Source organism: Nanorana parkeri, unplaced genomic scaffold (assembly GCF_000935625.1).
Source record: "Nanorana parkeri isolate BGI_ZX_2015 unplaced genomic scaffold, ASM93562v1 scaffold460, whole genome shotgun sequence".
In the NCBI taxonomy this organism is placed as follows: domain Eukaryota; kingdom Metazoa; phylum Chordata; class Amphibia; order Anura; family Dicroglossidae; genus Nanorana; species Nanorana parkeri.
Window position 1 is genome coordinate 539,140 of NW_017306728.1, and position 19,974 is coordinate 559,113.

The following is a 19,974-nucleotide window of genomic DNA, read 5'->3' on the forward strand; positions in this document are numbered from 1 at the left end:
GGCAGTAAGGAGGAGCTGTAAGTGTTACTTCAAGCAGATCTAAAGCCGTTTTAGGAAACATTACTGGCAGGCATTATTGCCAAAGAGCCTCTATGTCTTTTCTGCAATAAAAGCTCCTCTTCTTCCTGCCAGCAATGTTTTTGGGAGGTTTCTAATGCGCATGTGCAGCTCAGTGTACATTCTGAGAATGACTTGGTGTGCATGTGCAGGAGTTATGTCATCCCAGGCTGAACAATCAAGATATCTAAAGATCAGGCGCACATGTGCACAGTGGTGTTGGAGCAACGAGGAAGATCTCCACCACCACATCGCCGGAGGGGTCCCCTTGGCAGGTACATCTGCCATAATGTTTACATAAGTAGTGCATTATGGCTACAGATCATCTGTGGGCACCCCAGTGGCTTAGTGTTAGCACTTCTGCTTGCTTGCAGCATTGGCGGTCCCCAAGTTTAAATCCCGGTTAGGACACTGTCAGTAAGAATTCTGTGTGGGTTTCCTCTGGCTACTCTGGTTTACTCCCACACTCCAAAGACACGCTGGAAGGTTAATTGTCTCCTGGTGTGAATGTGCACTATTGGGGCCTGGTGTGAATGTGCACTATGTAAGGCACTGTGTTTTGTCTGTGCTATATAAATATCTGTAATTAATAAATGAATATACTTTAATATAACGTTAGTTCTGCTTTAACTGCAGTAGGGTAACATCAGATCACCGGGCTGGCTGTGCTATCAGTAATGACTTGACAGATACAAACCTTTTGGCAGGTAGATGAGATTTTATGTATGTATGTAATGTACGCAGGGGCGTCCCAAGGCCTGGTGTCACCCGGAGCCGTGACGTCATCGCGCATGCGTGGTCATCTAATTGACGCCTGCTGGCGGCCATCTTAGTGATGGACGCAGGCAGAGAGAGGAGGGGGCATTCACCTGGCAGGATGAGGTATGCCCCCGGGTCCCCTCCTCTCTCCTGACACTGTAGGGATTCCGGTCCATGACCGAGTGCTCGACTTTTTAGAGGGGGTGACGCCCCTGAATGTATGTGTGTTTAGCAGTTTTCCTGGAGTTCAATGTTCTATATTGAGAAACTTTCCAGCAACATGTCACTGGAGGTGTACCCAAAAGTGTACTAGGACTCCCCAAACTCCAAGATAGGAAGGAACATAGCCAGACTGTATGGCACCTGACTGCTGGTGTCCCCAAAAGACATAACAAGCTGGACAGTGAGTGGGCCCACAGACTGCACATAACATTTGGGGTGACAAGTTTGAACTTGTGAGACCTTTGGCAATGTATTTGAACAGTGAGGGCAATTTATCAAAACTGGAGCAGAGCAAATCTGGAGCAGCTGTGCACGACAACCAATCAGCTTCTATATTTCATGTTCAAATCTTTACTGAAGAGAGAATCTGAATGGTTGCCATGCACAGCTGCTCCAGATTTTCTCTGTTCCAGTTTTAATTCACCTCAAAATGTTTTGAGAGGATTGCTGGATGACATAGAAAAGTATAATTCATACTTGTCTGTACATTGTGTTGTCACCTCCTCGGGAGACAATTAGCGGCATTATTATTTTGCACTTTGTTATTCTCTGTTTTCCATTGGCCGGATTTCACGACTTTCAGAAGGCTGGTGGAGGTGGAAGAAGTTTGCGCACTGCTTATTACCTCATTAATCGTGGATGTTCTACAAGAGCCACCCCTGCTGTTTTCCAATTCTGACTAAAATGATCGAAGCCGAAAGCCGCTTTTAAACTTCCTTATGTAATTTGCCTTGCCAGTAAAAGAAGGCACCCCAGATTCCATTAACTCTTTCACTTACAGTGACCGTATTCATTACCGAGACCCAAACTCGATTTGTAATTTTATCTTCGGTGGTCTGATTACTTCATAAGAGGAGCAAGGTCAGGATACATAGGGCTGTTCACAGACTCGTACTGTATGTGTAAAGGATACACTGATGGGCTTATTCAGTAACTACTACAACCTTCATTGCCCCTGAAAAAATGTCCGCACCATTGCATGTAAAGAAGAATTATCAATGCCTAGCTCCAGAGAAGAAAAAAAAAACTGATTTTGCAGTAGGACTACCCCTGCACTTCAAGGGTTAACTGCTCATTAATGTCTAGGCCTAGGGCATTTTGTAAAGGACTTTTTACTTACCTGATCCCCGCTCAGCTCCCTTCCCAGCACTCCGGACTGTCCCTCAGCATACTCGTGGGCTGCCTGGTATGGTCCCTGCATTGTGCATGATGACGCCAGTAGTCTTTGGAGCGCAGGGGGAAGAGTTTGGAGGCACCAGTCTCCAAGCCTGTGGGAGCGGGGATCAGGTAAGAAAAACATATGTCCCTTACACATAATCAAGCATTTAATGGAGATCTATGAGGTGAGTGATTTCCACTCATCCTCATAGTTAGAGCCGACCTGTGACAAAGAAGCCGTCACAGGTCGGCTCTATCGATCGAGAAGTGAGCAGAAACATGCCGCCCATCCGCTCACTTGTCGATCATCTCCCTGCAACGAGCGGTGACTCAGTCACAGCTCCCCGCAGGGATTCCCCTCTCCAATCCTCCAGTGCTGAATGGAGAAACGGAAGGGGGGGAGGCGGGCACAGCTGGCTTTGCCTCTATATCTTTATATGAAGATTTTGGGGCGCTGAATCTCCTTATGTGCTATAACATTTGTTGTGTCATAAAACAATACACTCTTATATTTGTGACCAAAAAGTGTCGTTATTCAGAAAAATTTGAAATTCATACAACCAAAGTGAGACCCTATGATCAAGCACAATAAAAAAACAATACAAATATTAAGTGTCAATACAAATAATAATTGGACCAACAAAAATCAATTAACCAGCAAATTTAGAGGGTATGTCCTGCAGCCACCAGGTGATCTCCAAAACCCCCGACTGAAAACACAGATCTCCAAAAACACAGCCAGTGAACTATAGTGATTATCCAAAAACAAAGTCCAAACTCATATGGTGATGAGTGCAATGTGTAACAAAAAATCTTGAAGGGTGAATAATCGTCTTCTGATTCCTTATATAGCGTGATTGTGTGTAAGTGATCTTTCAAGTGTCACACATACACCCCCTAGGCAGTGCACACTTTTGCCTCTAGATAGACAGAGCCCGCTGTCACTCACGCAGCTCGGTGGATCTAGTGGAGTAATGTCTGGATCCGTCCTGGCTGCAGAGCTCACAGTATGCCCGCGATATGCTGAGCTTTGGGTCACGGGAGGAGGTTAGTATATGTCCTCCCGTGACCCTAAAGAGAACTATGGGGAAAAACACGTACCTCATAGTTCTCTTTTAACCCCTTGTAATGCAGAGATAGTCCCAATGCAAGGGGAGCATTTTTTTCCCCCGGATATGGGCTTTAATAGTATACTGTATCATACAAAATAACAAAACCACCATTAAAGTAACACTGTATTAACACCCTTCATCAGTAATAACCCTACACATATATAACAGATAAAACAAATAAAAACTAATCGTATACAGCTGAAAAGGACAACCAACACTGAGCCCTTAAACTAGCATGACACAGGTCAAATACATAGTAAATACATAGTGCATGAAACCACCTCTAATGACATGTGGAATGACACAAATAGTAAAGGAGATGAGTATATTGTGAACAATAAAGCATTGATGAATAAACAAAGTAATATATGTCCATTAACCTGCATGTACCATCCAGCTGCATGCTATGTGTTGAGAGAAATACAATAAACAGTGAAAAAACATCAGCATACAATCTACAAGATCGTAATACTTTGATGTTACTACTTTATATGCAATGGTGCAGACATTTTTTAGTGACAATTGAGGTTGTGTTAGTCTGCTTAGCAGCCCTTGACCTGCACATTTGTACTGGTTCATTTTGTTCTTTAGTTGGGGATTATTCAGTAATGCAGCACAAGGAGCTATAATGAATTACTGGAACAAACAGCCAATCAGGTTTCACTCAACTTCAATCCACGGAAGGGGAATTTGATGGTGTAATGCTGTGGCAGGAGTAGGCAACCTTGGCACCCCATCAATTGTGCAACTACAAATCCCAGGATGCACTACAAGGCTCTGGCAGTCAGACATGACTCTGGGGTGTCAAGGTTGCCTACACCTGTACTATGGGTCACTCAACTTGTACTTTGTGCTCTGATATTTTCATAAAAATGGCTGTTGTGAGGGGATAAACATTAGCGAATGAGACATAGACATCAGGAATGCTCTGGTCACACAGGGTTAGGAGGGTTCTGACAATATCTCGGGAGGGGGGTAGTTTTCCAAGCTGTCTGATCATTTTGTCCCCCCAAAAAAGTAGTGTGTGGGTTGCAGAAAAGTCTTTAGATCCGGGGTAGCCAAACTCTGGCCCTCTGTGGTGAAACTATAAATCCCATTAAACATTGCAGGCCTCTGACACGGCTTTCAGAGGCAGATGCACAATGGGATTTGTAGTATCAGCACAGCTGGAGGGCCAAAGACTAGCTACCCCTGCTTTAGATCATCAGTGTCCAGTGTGATATACAGTAGGTCTCTCACTATGGCTTCTGTATTAAGTAGAATACAATGATTGTGATACATTTCTGTTGCTGAGTACATTTTTTTCTTTTCTGTTCTTTAGATTGGAGACATAAAAACTGCTGAGAAGTATTATCTGGATGCGGAAAAAGTCATAGAGAATCTAGCTAATAAAGATGAACCAGAGATGAAAATTATGGTTTTGATGAACCGGTAAGCGGCTTGAGATATGTTTTTTGGCTTCTTCTCCTTTTTTCACTTCCTTTCTTGTGTGTTGTGTCCTCTTAGCTCAGGATTGGTAATTGAGGACTTCGGTGTCAGCAGAGATCAATGCTGACCTGTGTTCGTTTTAGTTTGACACAATGCAAAGCAAACGCTTTTCTACATGCTCATGTGTATTCCGCCATACAGCTCTGTATACATCCAGCACAGCTACTGCCAAGAATAGCACTTCATCAATGCATACAATGGCTCATGTGTGGCCTCTGCTCGCTGTATTCTGATACCGACAACAAAAACTTCTGGTGTTTTTTTCCCTGGAACGGTTTCTTTACATACCCCGAGGGACAACACAGAGCTGGTTTATTGAGCTTTGTAATTTGACTTTAAAGTGCAACTGAAGCCAAAGCTCTTTTTTTAGTTTTGGATAGAGTGAGTAGGGATTACAACAGGGACAAGTTTCTTTTATTGCTGTCTGTCCCCGTTAGGAAGATTTATCATCTCAGTTTGTCCTGGTGACTGTTATCACTAAAAGTGAATGTGAAAGCAAATCTCAAATTTTGGATTGTCATCAGAATGGGAAAAGATGGGAAATCTTCCAATGGGGCCACTAATTCTGGTGACCCTGCTGACCACCAGGGATTTCCCTCATTTTGGAGGGAATTCCTCTCACTTCCGGTTGCGGCTATCAGACAGGAAGTGAAGGGAAATCTCCCAGTGGGACATAGATGGCAAAAAAGCTGGCAGGGTTTATAATCCTCCCTTACTCTATCCAAATCTAAAACAGACGTTTTGGCTTAGTTCTACTTTAAGTTAATTGAGAGGGGAAAACACAGGTTATTTGTCTGCTCCAGTTTAGATAAATTCCCCTCACTGTGTAAGTTATTTTTGTACAGTGTGATGGGTACCCTATAATATCTTCTAAAACCGTTTTCACTTTGAAATCATGGAAGATAAATTCCTGGTAATATAATAGTCAGTTTCATAGGGTCTCACAGAGGGGAGGTTTCTATTTAAAGGGCAACTTGCAGGAAAATGTGAGATCTGCTTATCTAGAAGCACTCCATCACCTGAATAAAATGCAAAGTGAAAGCCAAATTAAAGAAAAATGTCAAAAATATATTTGCCTACCCTGACTTCTAAAGGGCTTGCCTAGGTGAGAGTGTCATTGCGGAGCCGTGTCACAAGAGCCTGGAAAGCTGAGGGACCCCATAAGCATAGACTCCCTCACAGTGCTGGAACATCTTCACACAAGATTTGAGATTCTTAATTTTCCCAAAATCCTGCAATAAGGCCTGATAACGTAGGAATTTTGTGCATTTTTCTTTCTAATTTTTTTTTTAAATGACTGTCACTTCAAATTTTTTAATCGGAGGTAATAGTTGGGCTTCTCCCAGATGAGTGGACCTTGCTTTAATAAAGGGTATAGCAGGAAGGCTATGGTGCCTGCTGTTAGACAGATCTTTGTCAGAAGGACACCTTCACCTTTTGTTAAGTTCAACCACCCTCTGAGTGCAGCCCATCTAGGACAATATTTACATGCCTCCCTGATCCAGCGATCTTTCCTTTAACAAGGTCCTGGCTGGTTCCTTTTCATTCTGGGCATGCCAGCCATGGCCCCATTCATTTTTGTGGCTAAGCCATATTCACGTCAGCCTCTGGCATCTTATCCAAAGGAATGAACGAGGCTGTGGCACGCATGTGCGGTTGGAAGAGGATCTTGTCAGAGCACAGACCACTGGATCGGAGAGGAACATAAGTATTATCCCAGGTGGGATGCACTCATTGAAGTGGGGGGATATTATTAAGGGACAACTTCATGAGTTAACCTTTAAAATACATTACATACCTGCTTTCAAATGAGGTCAGAATGACCACCCACTGAAAATATTTATACATGTATAACATTTTGTCTTCCAGGGCTTTCCTACACCTTGGTCAGAATAACTTTGCAGAAGCTCAAAAGTTCTTCTCGGAGGTGCTGAAGGTGGACCCAACAAACACGGTGGTAAGCGTCTAAGCTGTTGATTCAAAATGGCTGCAGTAAAACTGATGAGAATATTGGTGGCCACCCACATGCATGAAGTGAGGTGTTGGAGCACTTGATCTGCATAAACAGCTTCGAAAAATAGGCATCTAGATTTGATTGTCCATGTATGAGGACAGTCCAATCTCAATGAATTGAGCATTTGGTACACGTGACCTCCATGAGGAAAGTCCAATCTCAATGAATTGATCATTTGGTACAGGTGACCTCTATGAGGACAGTCCAATCTCAATGAATTGATCATTTGGTACAGGTGACCTCTATGAGGAAAGTCCAATCTCAATGAATTGAGCATTTGGTACAGGTGACCTCTATGAGGACAGTCCAATCTCAATGAATTGAGCATTTGGTACAGGTGATATCTATGAGGACAGTCCAATCTCAACGAATTGAGCAGGGTTCTGTATTCTTGGTTCGCTAATAATAGAATAGTTATGTTGGCCTAGGTTGTCAGGGGCATCCCTTACACAGGACTTTTATTGGCAAGACATGCACAAAATGACTCTTTGTCCTACATATGTCCCATGTATGGCCACCTTAAAGGATAAGTAAGCCTTAAACAGTAGGCCATCCTGCCCCTCCTCAGATGTAGACTTACTTTCATCTTGCAGCCCACCTATGGTTATTTTGACAGCCAACAACCATTTTTTGGAGATAAAGTAAGCTAAGGATTACAACCCCTGTCAACTTTTTGCCATCTATGTGATATGGAGAGATTTCCCTTTACTTCCTGTCCAGTAACCAAACAGGAAGTGAGCGGAAATCTCTGGTGGTTAGCAGGGTTACCATAGCTAGTGTCCCCAGTGGACATTTCTCATCTGTACCGGTTCTGGTGACAGCCAAAAATTTGGCATTCACTTTTACCGATAATGGTCACCAGGACAGATAGAGATGTGAATCTCCTTAGCAAGGACACAGACCGCAAAGAAAAACCTGACAGGGGTTCAAATCTCTCCACTCCATGTGAAAACTACAAAAAATAAAAAATTTGGCTGTTGCACTTTAAGTTTAGTATACATCTGGGACAGGGGAGAGTGTTATACTGTATGACAGAAAAGTAATTAGAAAGGTAGTAGGGACAAATTAGTAGGGTAAGTTTTAAGACCAATTTAGATTAATATTACATTCCATGCATAAGAGTATCTAAGGGTAGAATAGTTTCATCTAAATACTGCAATCAAAAATGAAACTGAGAATCTGATTGGTTGATTCGCTGTACTCTTTAATACTTAACTACGCCAAGGGGTCTAGCTATAAACAGTTTGCCCTGCCAATCTCTGTGAACATTCGTTCTGTGCAAAGAAGGAAAAATTAACGTTCTCAGTAAATTTTCTTTTCAGGTTGAATGTAAAGTAATACCACATTATGGCCACCAGATGGTGCAGAGGAGCATAGGAAATAAGTATATATAAGTAATGCTGCAGTGCACAGCTCCATCTACTGGCCATAATGCTGTATTACCTCCAACCTACAAAGAACATATACTAGGGGCATTCGTTTTTTGCATTTATTTACACACAGTTGATGCCCATGGAGATTTTCATGGTGAATGGCTTTGTGAATTGTTTATAAATAGACCCCTATATGTATGTGGTCTTCATAAGAAAGGAGAGGCAGTGTTGGAAAGAGCCTGGCATCAAGTAAACCTATTGCTTATTCTAATCCAGACAAAGTACAGGTTTGCTTTAAAATGGTGCAGATCATTAATGAAGAGCAAAGTGCAGTAACCTATGGAGACCAATCAGATTTCTCTGTACTGTGTCTTATGGATCTCTGCACTTTGCGGTTTGTGTTGGTGAGTGAACCTAAGTGCTTATAGAAATAGTTTCCTGCTACGTCCCTGGTGGTGGTGTTGGATTATAACTCCCAGCATGCATTTCTGGCCTAAAAGTATAATTTTCAGGTAACAGAAGTCCCCTTATATTTCTATATGACATGATCATTCAGGGTGACAGAATGTTCTTTTAGACTAACGGAGCTCTTACATTAAAACATTGACTTGTAAGAGAAATGTGAATAAAACATAGAATGGGGATGCCATTGAAATGCATTTTCCAGTCCTACTAGTAGTGCAGAGAGGAGTGTCTGTGGTGTATAATTTATCAAACTTGCATCTGATTAGCATCACACTGCAGCTCCGTTCTCTTCGACTTCCACTCAGGGTTATATGTAGATGGAGTGCTTCTACTTTAATTACACTGACATATACAGAAGTAGGACACACTTTAAAGCATAATGCTATATCTCTAGCCTTTTTTTTTTTTTTTTTAATAGCACGTCATCTTTAGAAGGAACATTTTTTTGGAAAATGTCACGAAATTCCACAGAGAAATTTTGGTTCTGTCTGCCCTCCTAATAAACACAAGAAGCAACTGCTGCATTGGGCTCTATGGGCTGAATTCACAGCTCTTCTAGCTCCACCTAGTGGTGGTTCTTTGTTGTTGCAGCCAAACCTCCAGTTAGATACACCATATTACCAAAAGTATTGGGACGCCGGCCTTTACACGCACATGAACTTTAATTTCATCTCAGTCTTAGTCCGTAGGGATCAATATTGAGTTGGCCCACCCTTTATAACAGCTTCTACTCTTCTGGGAAGGCGTCCACAAGGTTTAGGAGTGTGTCTATGGGAATGTTTGACCATTCTTCCAGAAGTGCATTTGTGAGGTCAGGTACTAATGTTGGACGAGAAGACCGGGCTCACAATCTCCGCTTTAATTCATCCCAAAGGTGTTCTATTAGTTTAGGACTCTGTGCAGGCCAGTCAAGTTCCTCCACCCCAAACTTGCTCCTCCATGTCTTTATGGACCTTGCTTTGTGCACGGGTGCGCAGTCATGTTGGAACAGGAAGGGCCCATCCCCTCCACCAAACTTTACACTTGGCACAATGCAGTCAGGCAAGTATCGTTCTCCTGACAACCGCCAAACCCAGACACGTCCATCAGATTGCCAGACAGAGAAGCGTGATTTGTCACTCCAGAGAACACGTCTCCACTTCTCTAGAGTCCAGTGGCGGCGCGCTTTACAACACGGCATCCGACGCTTTGCATTGCACTGGGTGATGAAAGGCTTGGATGCAGCTGCTTGGCCATGGAAACCCATTCCGTGAAGCTCTCTACGCACTGTTGTTGTGCCAATCTGAAGGCCACATGAAGTTTGGAGGTGTGTAGCTATTGACTCTGCAGACAGTTGGCGACTTTGTGGCTGAGTTGCTGCTGTTCCCAGTTGCTTCCACTTTGTTATAATACCGGTAACAGGTGACCGTGGAATATTTAGTAGCAGGAAATGTCACGTAACGCCTAAATCCAATTATTTTTAGGGGCGTCCCAATACTTTTGGCAATATAGTGTATCAATATACAGCATTTCATTTCCGTCAGCCATGTATCTGTCTGTCCGTCATTCTGCTGCCCTGTCTATCTGCCCATCATTTCTACCTGCCTTGTCTGTTAAAGGCGAAGTCCACCTTTTTGGTAGCCTACTTCATAAAAAAATAGCAAATTTTTTCTCTTTGCATTAGAGCCAGTAAAGCATTGCAACCTGGATTGGTGGACGGTGGGTGCAATGCTCTGACTCCTGCAGATTATTCCTCCGGTCCATGTCCGTACCAAGGTACAGACATACATTAACATGGATGGGAGGAAGAATGAATGGACTACCAAAGTGGTGCCAAGTCCATTGAGAAATACAACTACCTCTGCTGTGATGGCTGATGGGACTTGTAAGTCTCCATTCACAAAACCTGTCAAAAGGATCTGCGAATGGATGACGCAGCTGTGTGTGTGGGCATATTAAAGAGAAAAAATAGCAGCATTTGGGGAGAAAAATCCCACGATTCAGCAAGAGGTGGAGGGGGTTGTGATTTGACCATGTTTCATGTTTCTCCCTGATTAGGAGTGTTACATGAAGCATGGCTAAAAAAGTAAGCTTCCCCTTGCCGCCTCCTCTGTATAGATTACATCATTTTAGTTTCAGGTTGTTGTCTGTCTTGCTGCTAGGGAGAACCCCTCACTTCCTGTCTCAGTGACACAACAGGAATTTGGAAACCAAAAAGAGAAACAAGAGGGCGCAAAACTAGGTCAGCTAACTGCCTGGACCGAACATATCAGGGAAGGTGACAGGAAGAGTTAATATATATATGTATAATGTACTTACTTATGTGGGTCTGGGAACCAGATGTGAACCGGCCTGTGAGGAGGATCAGGATGTCCAGAATGTATGTTGAATGGCGGCTGATATGTTGCCTGAGGCTGCTCGTCCCAAGGGGGAGAGAGAAAAGGAGAGGAGGAAGGTGTGCAGGGGGCAGGTGACGGAACGAAGATATGGTCCGTCTTTCTGACACAGCAATGAGGGGTTTGAGCAGCGTGCAAGAATGGAGTCTGGCTGTGCTGCTGTGGCCGCAGCTGTGGATGGTGTGGCTCAGTCTATGAGTGGACCGGCGCTTAGCAGTGTGCCCTAACCGTAATAACGGCAATAGACGGGAGCCGGCAGGGAAGTCAGCAGGGTGGCGAACGGTCGGGTCAGTGACTGTCATGGGTGAGGAACAAGAGCAACGTGTTTCGAGGACTGACACCTCTTTCTCAAGCTCCAAAAGAATCGTATAGCGGTGGCAGGAATCTGCCGATTTAAATGTGACAGCTGGGTGGAGCTTGGGGGCAGTAGGCGGCGGAGCCGCAAAGTAAAAGCTGTTGAGCCTCGGCATGTGCATAGATGTTTGATATGTGCTCGGAATACACTGGACAGATTGGACAGTATGGGGAAACATGGAGGTGCAGTTGGGGGAACGGAAAACACAAGTTCTGTTACTGTGAGAACGAAACATGGGCATACAAAACATGGGTGTTTCTTTTTGAAAAGGCATAAGAAGTATCGTGAAAAACAATCAGTTCAAGATTGGTTGTTTAATTGTACATGATGATAAAAATGGGCTGGCCATTTGTTGCGCCCTCTTGTTTCTCTTTTTGGTTTTCACATTCTAAAGGTTCTCCTCCTGGTTCTCAGGGCTGCATGCTATCTAGGGTCACACAATCCACCTCTCCAGGTTAAATCCGACAGCGCTGTCCGTACGATTTGTGTTTTTTGTCTAACAGGAAGTTGGAGCCAGCAGGAATGTGACTATAACATTTTCACTGAGATCTATCCCTTCCCTCCACACTTTTGTTTTCAATGATGAGATTGTAGTCTGTCCCTGAGACTTGCACTTAGGATGCAGTAAGACACAGGCAGTGCGCAGTACTTCTAGGTGGGAAGCATGTGTAATGATCAAAAACGCCCGCCCATTTATTATTACTGTGTGTATGTAACAAAAACGTTTTGAAATATTAAAAGTACCTCTTTACGATTAGAACATCCTCGTTTATCTGTGGAAAAAACATTTCAAAAAATAGTTTCCTTTTAAAACGGCTGTGTGTCCTAGCTGTAAGGGCCCGGGCACATCTTATGGGGCAGAGTGTTTCTGATGACTGTATATGTGCATGGAGGTACCATTCAAAATGGAATGGCAATACCTTTTAATGTTTTGGGGTAAATTTACTAAAACTGGAGGAGCTGTGTATAGTAACCAATCATCTTCTATCTTCAGTTTGTTCAGTAAAGGTGGCCATACACTCTACAACCATCGCAAGACTTTAGTCTTGCGATGGTTGTACAGGGATTAAAAAAACGTACGATCTGCCTATCTTGGACAGGCAGATCGCACTTTCGATCATCGCAAGCCCGCCCCCCTGAGGGGCGGGCTTCCGATGACCGCAATGCTGAACGGGCAGTGTGCGCGTGCGCACACCGGCCCGCTCGGCATTTGTCTTCCGAGCACCGTTCTAACCAGCCGAGAATCGTACGATTCCCGGCTGGTTTTCGAACATGCTGGTTCGACAGAAGACGTGCGACCGTACAGTAGAAACGGTCGCACGTCTCCGTTCACACTGCTCGATTATCGTACGAAAAACCGATCGCATACGATTATCGTACGATAATCGTGCAGTGTATGGGCACCTTTAGGCTTTGAAAATGAAAGAGAGACGCTGATTGGTTGTCATGCACAGCTGCTCCAGTCTTAGTAAATTCACCTCTATGTGCATTGCTGTAAGGCAAGGGTAGTGCATTAAAATTCAAGGAGGTCCAGTGAATACAATTTTCATTGAGCCGCGGTCCAAATCACGTTCTGGACAGAACGGACACTCTTATTGGTACCGCGGTCTGCCATTAGAGCATTCACACCAGAAGCTGCACTAAAACGAACAGCTGCTGGTATTTGTTCACAGACATAGTGCTGATCACAGCGTATCTTTCCAGAAGTAACCCCCTGCCTTAAGCACATGTTCATTAGAATCAGATGGCTGGGGTGGCAGTGCTGGTTTTCATTTATTATTATTATTTTTGACTTTGACTCTTTTTTATTTATTTTTTACTTTTCTTTTGCACTTCACTTTTTTGCTATCACAGTGGGGATAACAAGCCCCTATGTAACAGTGTTTGGAAGTGACAAGTTCCTTTTATGGAGACATCAGTGGTCTATTGAACTCCTGATGTGTCTCCTGCCCTCCAACACAGACCATCAAGCACAGGAATGTGCTTACTAGTTTGTATAGCCAGCACCCCAGCTGCCTTCTGACAGCTGAAGCATGAAGTGCTGAGTGCTTCAGTGATCACACAGCAGATGAGGAATGGACATTCCCCCAGTCTGCTCCTGCTCTCCATACTGACACTCTGCTCCTCTGGAGGGCCCAGGAACATGGCACAGAGGACCCAAAATCACAGCGGGGGATAAGGGGACACACAACGCCAGCCTAGTACAAGTGATCTTGGTGATGGTACAGCCGCCCAGATCACTTGAAGTTGTAGCAGCTGGCCCTGCCTGATGTCATTGGTTGCTAGCATGCCAGCAGTCCTAGCCACCAATGACTGAAGCTGAGGGGGGCCTGCATTGGGTTATGGCTGGCAGTGGATGCACCCAGGGGGTTAACCTGTGCTCCTTTTCATTATCACTCAGGGGTTATCGCTTATCACGGGGAGAAGATTTCTGGACTACTGGAAAGTCTCTGCACCCATAGAAAACGGGGTGCATTGAAATGAAAGGTTTCAGCAGGTTCAGCATCCTGGGAGGTGACGGGTAGATTTTTTGCCAGACCACCATGATCACTTAGAGATGTATGGGCAAAACGTGGGGGGGCGGAGTCATAAAGCCCAGGACCTGCAACCAGGGTGTGTTACAGCATGCACATTAATGTGTGGTATTCTGCACATTGCATGCACTGCATTGATGCTGCACTCTTGGCAAATAGAAAAGAGACAATGGATTGTAGTTCTGCACTCAATAATACAATGTTAAGTGTTTTTTTTTTAAATAAAACCAATGTTACAACCTGAATTTGGCTTGGTATCTGCCTCTCGCAGTCCAGCAGAGCTCAGACTGGAAGAGTATGAACCATCACAAGGAGCCCATCCATCCATCTTCTGCCAAATAGTGTGCTGGTAGCAGAAGAGAGCAGAGTGACAGAGAGATGAGCTCATTAGCCTGCTGCTGCTCCTTTCACTGCCCAGTCACAGGCTGTGGACAGGCCCATGACAGCCTGCAGGAAGTGGGTAGAATGCTGCTAGCTTGTCATTCAACCCAGAAGACTGACATCTTGTGGCGGAAAAGTACTACAGGGACAGCTTTGAGTTAAGGTGAGTATTACGGCAACATTTGCTTTATTTTAGCTTTTAATGGGCTATTCATATTTTATTATTTTTGAGTGCAGTTCTTATTATAGGTAGCCCATTCCAAATGAATATACAACAGCATATAGAAAACCTGCATATTTGTTTTGAATGCCGCACACCATAATGCCTAATATGTGTGCTGTGATGCATTGCTGGCTTATGCAGAGGTATGCACCGCACAAAGTGCCTGTGTTAGGATTCATTGCAGTGACACATAACACATAGGTCTAAAGCCAAGCCGTAAGGGATTGACATATCGGGGGCTACAAGTGGCCATGCCGGTATACATTGCACGGACATGGTCCTCTATTGTCTCAATCAGAAAAGCCGCTGTGACAAATGCACTCCAGCGATGTCTGCCTGACATGTAGACAGGAAGTGGCTGCAGGAGATCGAATGCTGAGATACAAAAAAATGATTAAAGGAAAAGATAAAAACAAAAATGGCCATTGAGGTACGGTCAAAGTAAATCTCCGATCATGAGAGTATTTCAGAGGCGCTGAGGGGAGTCTCTTGTGATCTTTCATGGTAGACCCAACTTGATTTGTAGGTAGCTCATTAGCTGCACAATGCAATGCCTCATGGGATTTGTAGTTTCATCACAGCTGGTGTAAGGGACACAGAAGTCCACTTTGCAGCCTAAAGATCCAATGTAAGGCCTTTCTTTTCTATCCTCTCAGTGTTATACTTGTCCATAAGACCAAACACCCAACAGTTTTTGTATTCTGATTCTGTATATTTGAGTCTTGCAATGTGCTTATGTGACTTGCTGAGGTTGTCTACCCCCAGATGTGGGCTATACTTATGCTTTGAGTACACCCATTCTTAGCTATCTGTGTATCAGGCAGCACAGTCCATACCTTTACTTGGCAGCCGCTGTGTTGAAATCAGTTACCGAATTGGACGCATAGTGTTTTCCGTTAGCCCAGACAGACCCATAGATCTGCATTGAGGAATTGTAAAGCAGCCACTGTGCTGAAGCAGAAAGCACTGTGTGTGTAAAAAAAGAATATATATACACACACACACACACTGCCTGTCCAAAAAAAAAAAAAGTTACCACCTGGATGTAGCTAAGCAAATAGGTCAGAGCCTTCCATTGGATAATAGGTCTAGGTTCAGCAACATTATGGCCCCAAACACTGAGGTCAGCTGCCTCCCTGAATATACTGAATGACCAGGTTTTTCAATCAATGGCTTTTTTCTTCCCTGATGGCACATTGGGCGTATTCCAAGATGACAATGCCAGGATTCATCGGGCTCAGATTGTGAAAGAGTGGCTCAGGGAGCATGAGACATCATTTTCACACATGGACTGGCCACCACAGAGTCCAGACCTTAACCCCATAGAGAATCTTTGGGATGTGCTGGAGAAGATTTTACGCAGTGGAAATGAAGCCACGGCGAATGCGTACTGTAATCATAGCTAAAGGTGGTCCAATAAAACATTAGAGGACAGACTGTATGTGTGCGTGTGTGTGTATATATGTGTATATGTATATGTGTGTGTAAATATAATATAGTTTCCCCGTTCGTCGTATGAAATCCCCATTTCAGAACGGGAATGTTGCTTCTCAAACATTAGCACAGGTTGATCAGATTGCAGTGCATTGCTTGGTATAAGAATGCAGCATAGACGCGTGGCGCTGTGCCGCAGTGAGCACATTGATGAGGTTATCGATCTCGGCTTTATTGTTCCACCTCATTCCCAAATCTGTTTTTTTTTTCTCTTTTTTTTCCCAGGCAAATAACAATGCTGCCGTTTGCCTGCTTTATTTGGGCAAATTAAAGGATTCCCTCAGGCATCTGGAAGGATTGGTTCAGCAGGATCCCAAACACTATCTTCACGAAAGCGTTCTCTTCAATTTGACAACTATGTATGAGCTGGAGTCCTCGCGCAGTATGCAGAAGAAGCAAGCTCTGCTGGAGGCGGTAGCTGTCAAGGAAGGTGACAGCTTTAACACTCAGTGTCTGAAGCTGCTATAATTCTGCTGCTGCTGCTACATCTCCTCACACTGAGAATAGACTGCAAGGAAAAAGTCCTTCCTGTGTATATATTACTGCCGGGAAATGTAAATGGGGTTCCCAGGTTAAATAGGATAATAGGATTGAAATGTGTCCGCTATGTACTTAGTCAAATAAACAATAGATGATCTTATGTTATTTTTTTCTGTTCAGAGTCTGTAATTGTATCACATTAAACTGATTATAAGGTAATATCTTTGAGGTTTGATGCTATTTACAGGGATGTGTTTAAAGAGGACCTGTCAGCTTGTAGCACTTTCTGCAACTTGGCAATGCTACTTATTTTTTATATGCATGTTCTATCCATGCTTGGAGGTTAGAGGAGAGAGAATGTTTTATAACCTGTTGTAGTTAGATTCAGAACTTGCTGCGACTGTATACTCTTGTCACAGGTTTCTGTTCTGGAGCACCTCCTTATCTGAAAAATAATGATGGTGCTGGAAGCACTGAAACTGGTGGCGTGCGTCCTTGCAGGCTCAGATTCAGGACCATTTGTATGCGGGAAACCTCAGAGGTTTAGTAAACTGACAGCCAGCTGCAGAGGATCAGATGAAAGCAAGACCCATTGAACTGGTAGGATGTGCTCAGACTCCTTGTACATACAAATTGTCAGATGGCCGGGGTGTGTCTTTAATCCAAGCCTTGATGATAGAAGTCACCAGCACTCAATATTGTGCAAGAAGCATAAGCATTTTTATTATTCCGTCAATTGCGTCATCAAGCCAACGTTTCGGGGGCATGCAGGGCCCTTTCTTCATAGTGGCAATCAAAAGCAGAGTAGTATAAACTCTGCCAGTCTGCTGCTTCAGAGTGGCCATAGAGCCCCTTCAGGGCTTTGGGATTCCAATGTATTTTCTAGGCATTGTACTGAAACAAAAAAGTAGGGATGCACCAATATATCAGCCGCCGAAGCATATCGGCCGAAGATGGCACTTTTGGCATAATGCCGAAAGTGCCTTTTTCCAGCCGATACATCGACGCATCCCTGCTTTCTTTCGTCCTCGCTGGGCGCTGCTCTGTGTCCCAGCGGGGAGGGGAGAAACTGTGACAGCCGGCCGAGTGCTGCAGGAGGAGAGCACTGTGAGCGGCCGGCGTCTCCTCCCACACCGCTCAGCCTCCTATCACAGTCCGCAGAGCGGTGTGTGGGCGGAGACAGGCCACGCTGTCACAGGAGGCAGAGCTCTCCTCCCTGCACCGCTCGATCAGCCTCCTGTGACAGCGTGTCAGAGAGGAGAGCGGTACAAACACTCAGTGATCAGTGATCGCTGAGTGTTTGTAGATAATTGAGGACATGGTATGTGTACTATATCCTCAATTATGAATGAATGGGAAGTGATCTACATCCCCTCCTGTTCATTCATAGTTGTAGTTATAGTAAACATACTATGTTCTCAAGTTATGAATGAACAGAAACACTCATGGAGGATTCCTGTTCATTTATAACAGGGGACACAGAAAAAGAGATTGAGGACTCTGTGTTCTTAATCTCTTTTTCTATTTTAAAAGGGAAATATCAGGGGTCTGGTTAGACCCCCAATATTTCCCCCGAAGCCCCTAAAAGTAAAGTAAAAAAGAAAAATATTTAATAAATTAATAAATACATATAAAAAATTAAAAAGTTTAAAAAAGAAAAAAAATATTTGAAAAAAAAAAATAACATTTTGACAATTTTTTTTATCTCGGTTTTGTTTCAGTTTTAACATTTCCATTTCGGTGCACCTCTCCAAAAAATGCATACATGTGTATCTGATCAACCTCTGCAATTCACCGGATCCATAGGAAATGCTGGTGCACGGCAAGGCTTCTGTCGGCCTTCACCCAATGGAAGTATTATAGCAAAAAGTCCCGCACACAGTTTTAATGATTTTTTTAGAAATGAATCCACAAACAACTGACATAAAACAGGTTCCTTATGTGTTTCAGCTGCAAACGGCCTTCATCCTAGCTAAGATGAAGGCCGTTCATGGCTGAAACGAGTAAGCGACCTGTATTGTGTGAGCTGTGTGCAGGATGTTCTGCTATAATACTTCCATTGTACTGAAATGTACCAATGTAGACCTTACTGCACGGTATAATTACATTGATTGAATATTATACACTTAGGACAATGAACTGTCTCCTCGGCCCATGCAAACCTCCTGCAACTGTCCAAACAAATCTAGAGAAATCTAGATGTCACTAAAGAGCCACATACCAGTCCACAAGCTATACCAGGGAAGACAACCTTGACACTCCAGGTGTGCTGGAAGTACAAATCTCGCCATGCCTGGCTGTGGGCTGTCTTGCAATGGCTCATGGGACTTGTAGCGCCGCAACAGCTGGAGTGCCGAGATCGCCTACCCCTGGGCTATACATAACACACTGAAATGGGTCAAGCATCTTGCATACCTCCTACACACTACTTACTGAACTGAGATAGTAGAGTGGTGGGAGCAGAGCCTAGGACACTCCCTAATAATGAGAAAACCATATGGTAAGTATTCAAATACATAGAAATCCCGGGAGAACATAACCTCCATCCAATACAAATGTGCAAAAAGATTTATACCATAGTCCATACACCAAATTTTACAGACCTCCAAGGTAAGGAGCATTCTACCCACTGACTGCCAGGTAAGGAGCATTCTACCCACTGACTGCCAGGTAAGGAGCATTCTACCCACTGACTGCCAGGTAAGGAGCATTCTACCCACTGACCGCCAGGTAAGGAGCATTCCACCCACTGACCGCCAGGTAAGGAGCATTCCGCCCACTGACTGCCAGGTAAGGAGCATTCTACCCACTGACTGCCAGGTAAGGAGCATTCTTCCTACTGACTGCCAGGTAAGAAGGATTCTACCCACTGACCGCCAGTGGGGTCTAAGGGGGCGTGGCTAACGCCAAACACCGAGCGGCTGCGGACTGGGGAGAGGGGGGAGAGTACTGAACAGCCCTGCCCTACCCGGGATCGCCGGGGCACACGCTGCAGGACGCACAGTGACACTGATTACACTGAGCCGCAGGAGAACCCAGGGACCCCCGCAACGAGAAAGAAGAGGGGACGGAGGTCTGGTGGAACTGGCGCCTCAACACCAGGGACGCTGAGGAAATATCTAAGGGCAGGATTCCACCCACTGACTGCCAGGTAAGGAGCATTCCACCCACTGACTGCCAGGTAAGGAGCATTCCACCCACTGACTGCCAGGTAAGGAGCATTCCACCCACTGACCGCCAGGTAAGGAGCATTCCGCCCACTGACGGCCAGGTAAGGAGCATTCCGCCCACTGACCGCCAGGCAAGGAGCATTCCACCCACTGACCGCCAGGTAAGGAGCATTCTACCCACTGATCACCAATGTGAGGAGCATTCTACCCACTGATCACCAATGTGAGGAGCATTCCGCCCACTGACTGCCAGGTAAGGAGCATTCTTCCCACTGACTGCCAGGGAAGGAGCATTGTCCCCACTGACTGCCAGG

General features: G+C 44.5%; 1 protein-coding gene across 1 annotated transcript in view; it reads left to right on the forward strand.

Moving 5' to 3' along the window:
- TRAPPC12 (trafficking protein particle complex 12) overlaps positions 1–16,674 on the forward strand; it is a gene marked incomplete at its 5' end in the record, with an annotated part of 102,482 nt that extends 85,808 nt beyond the window's left edge. Inside the window, 3 exons of the mRNA XM_018560499.1 lie at positions 4,630–4,739; positions 6,666–6,753; positions 16,236–16,674. Coding sequence (XP_018416001.1) covers positions 4,630–4,739; positions 6,666–6,753; positions 16,236–16,478 — 441 coding nt within the window. The remainder of the gene's footprint in view (positions 1–4,629; positions 4,740–6,665; positions 6,754–16,235) is intronic.
- Positions 16,675–19,974: the final 3,300 nt, after the last annotated feature.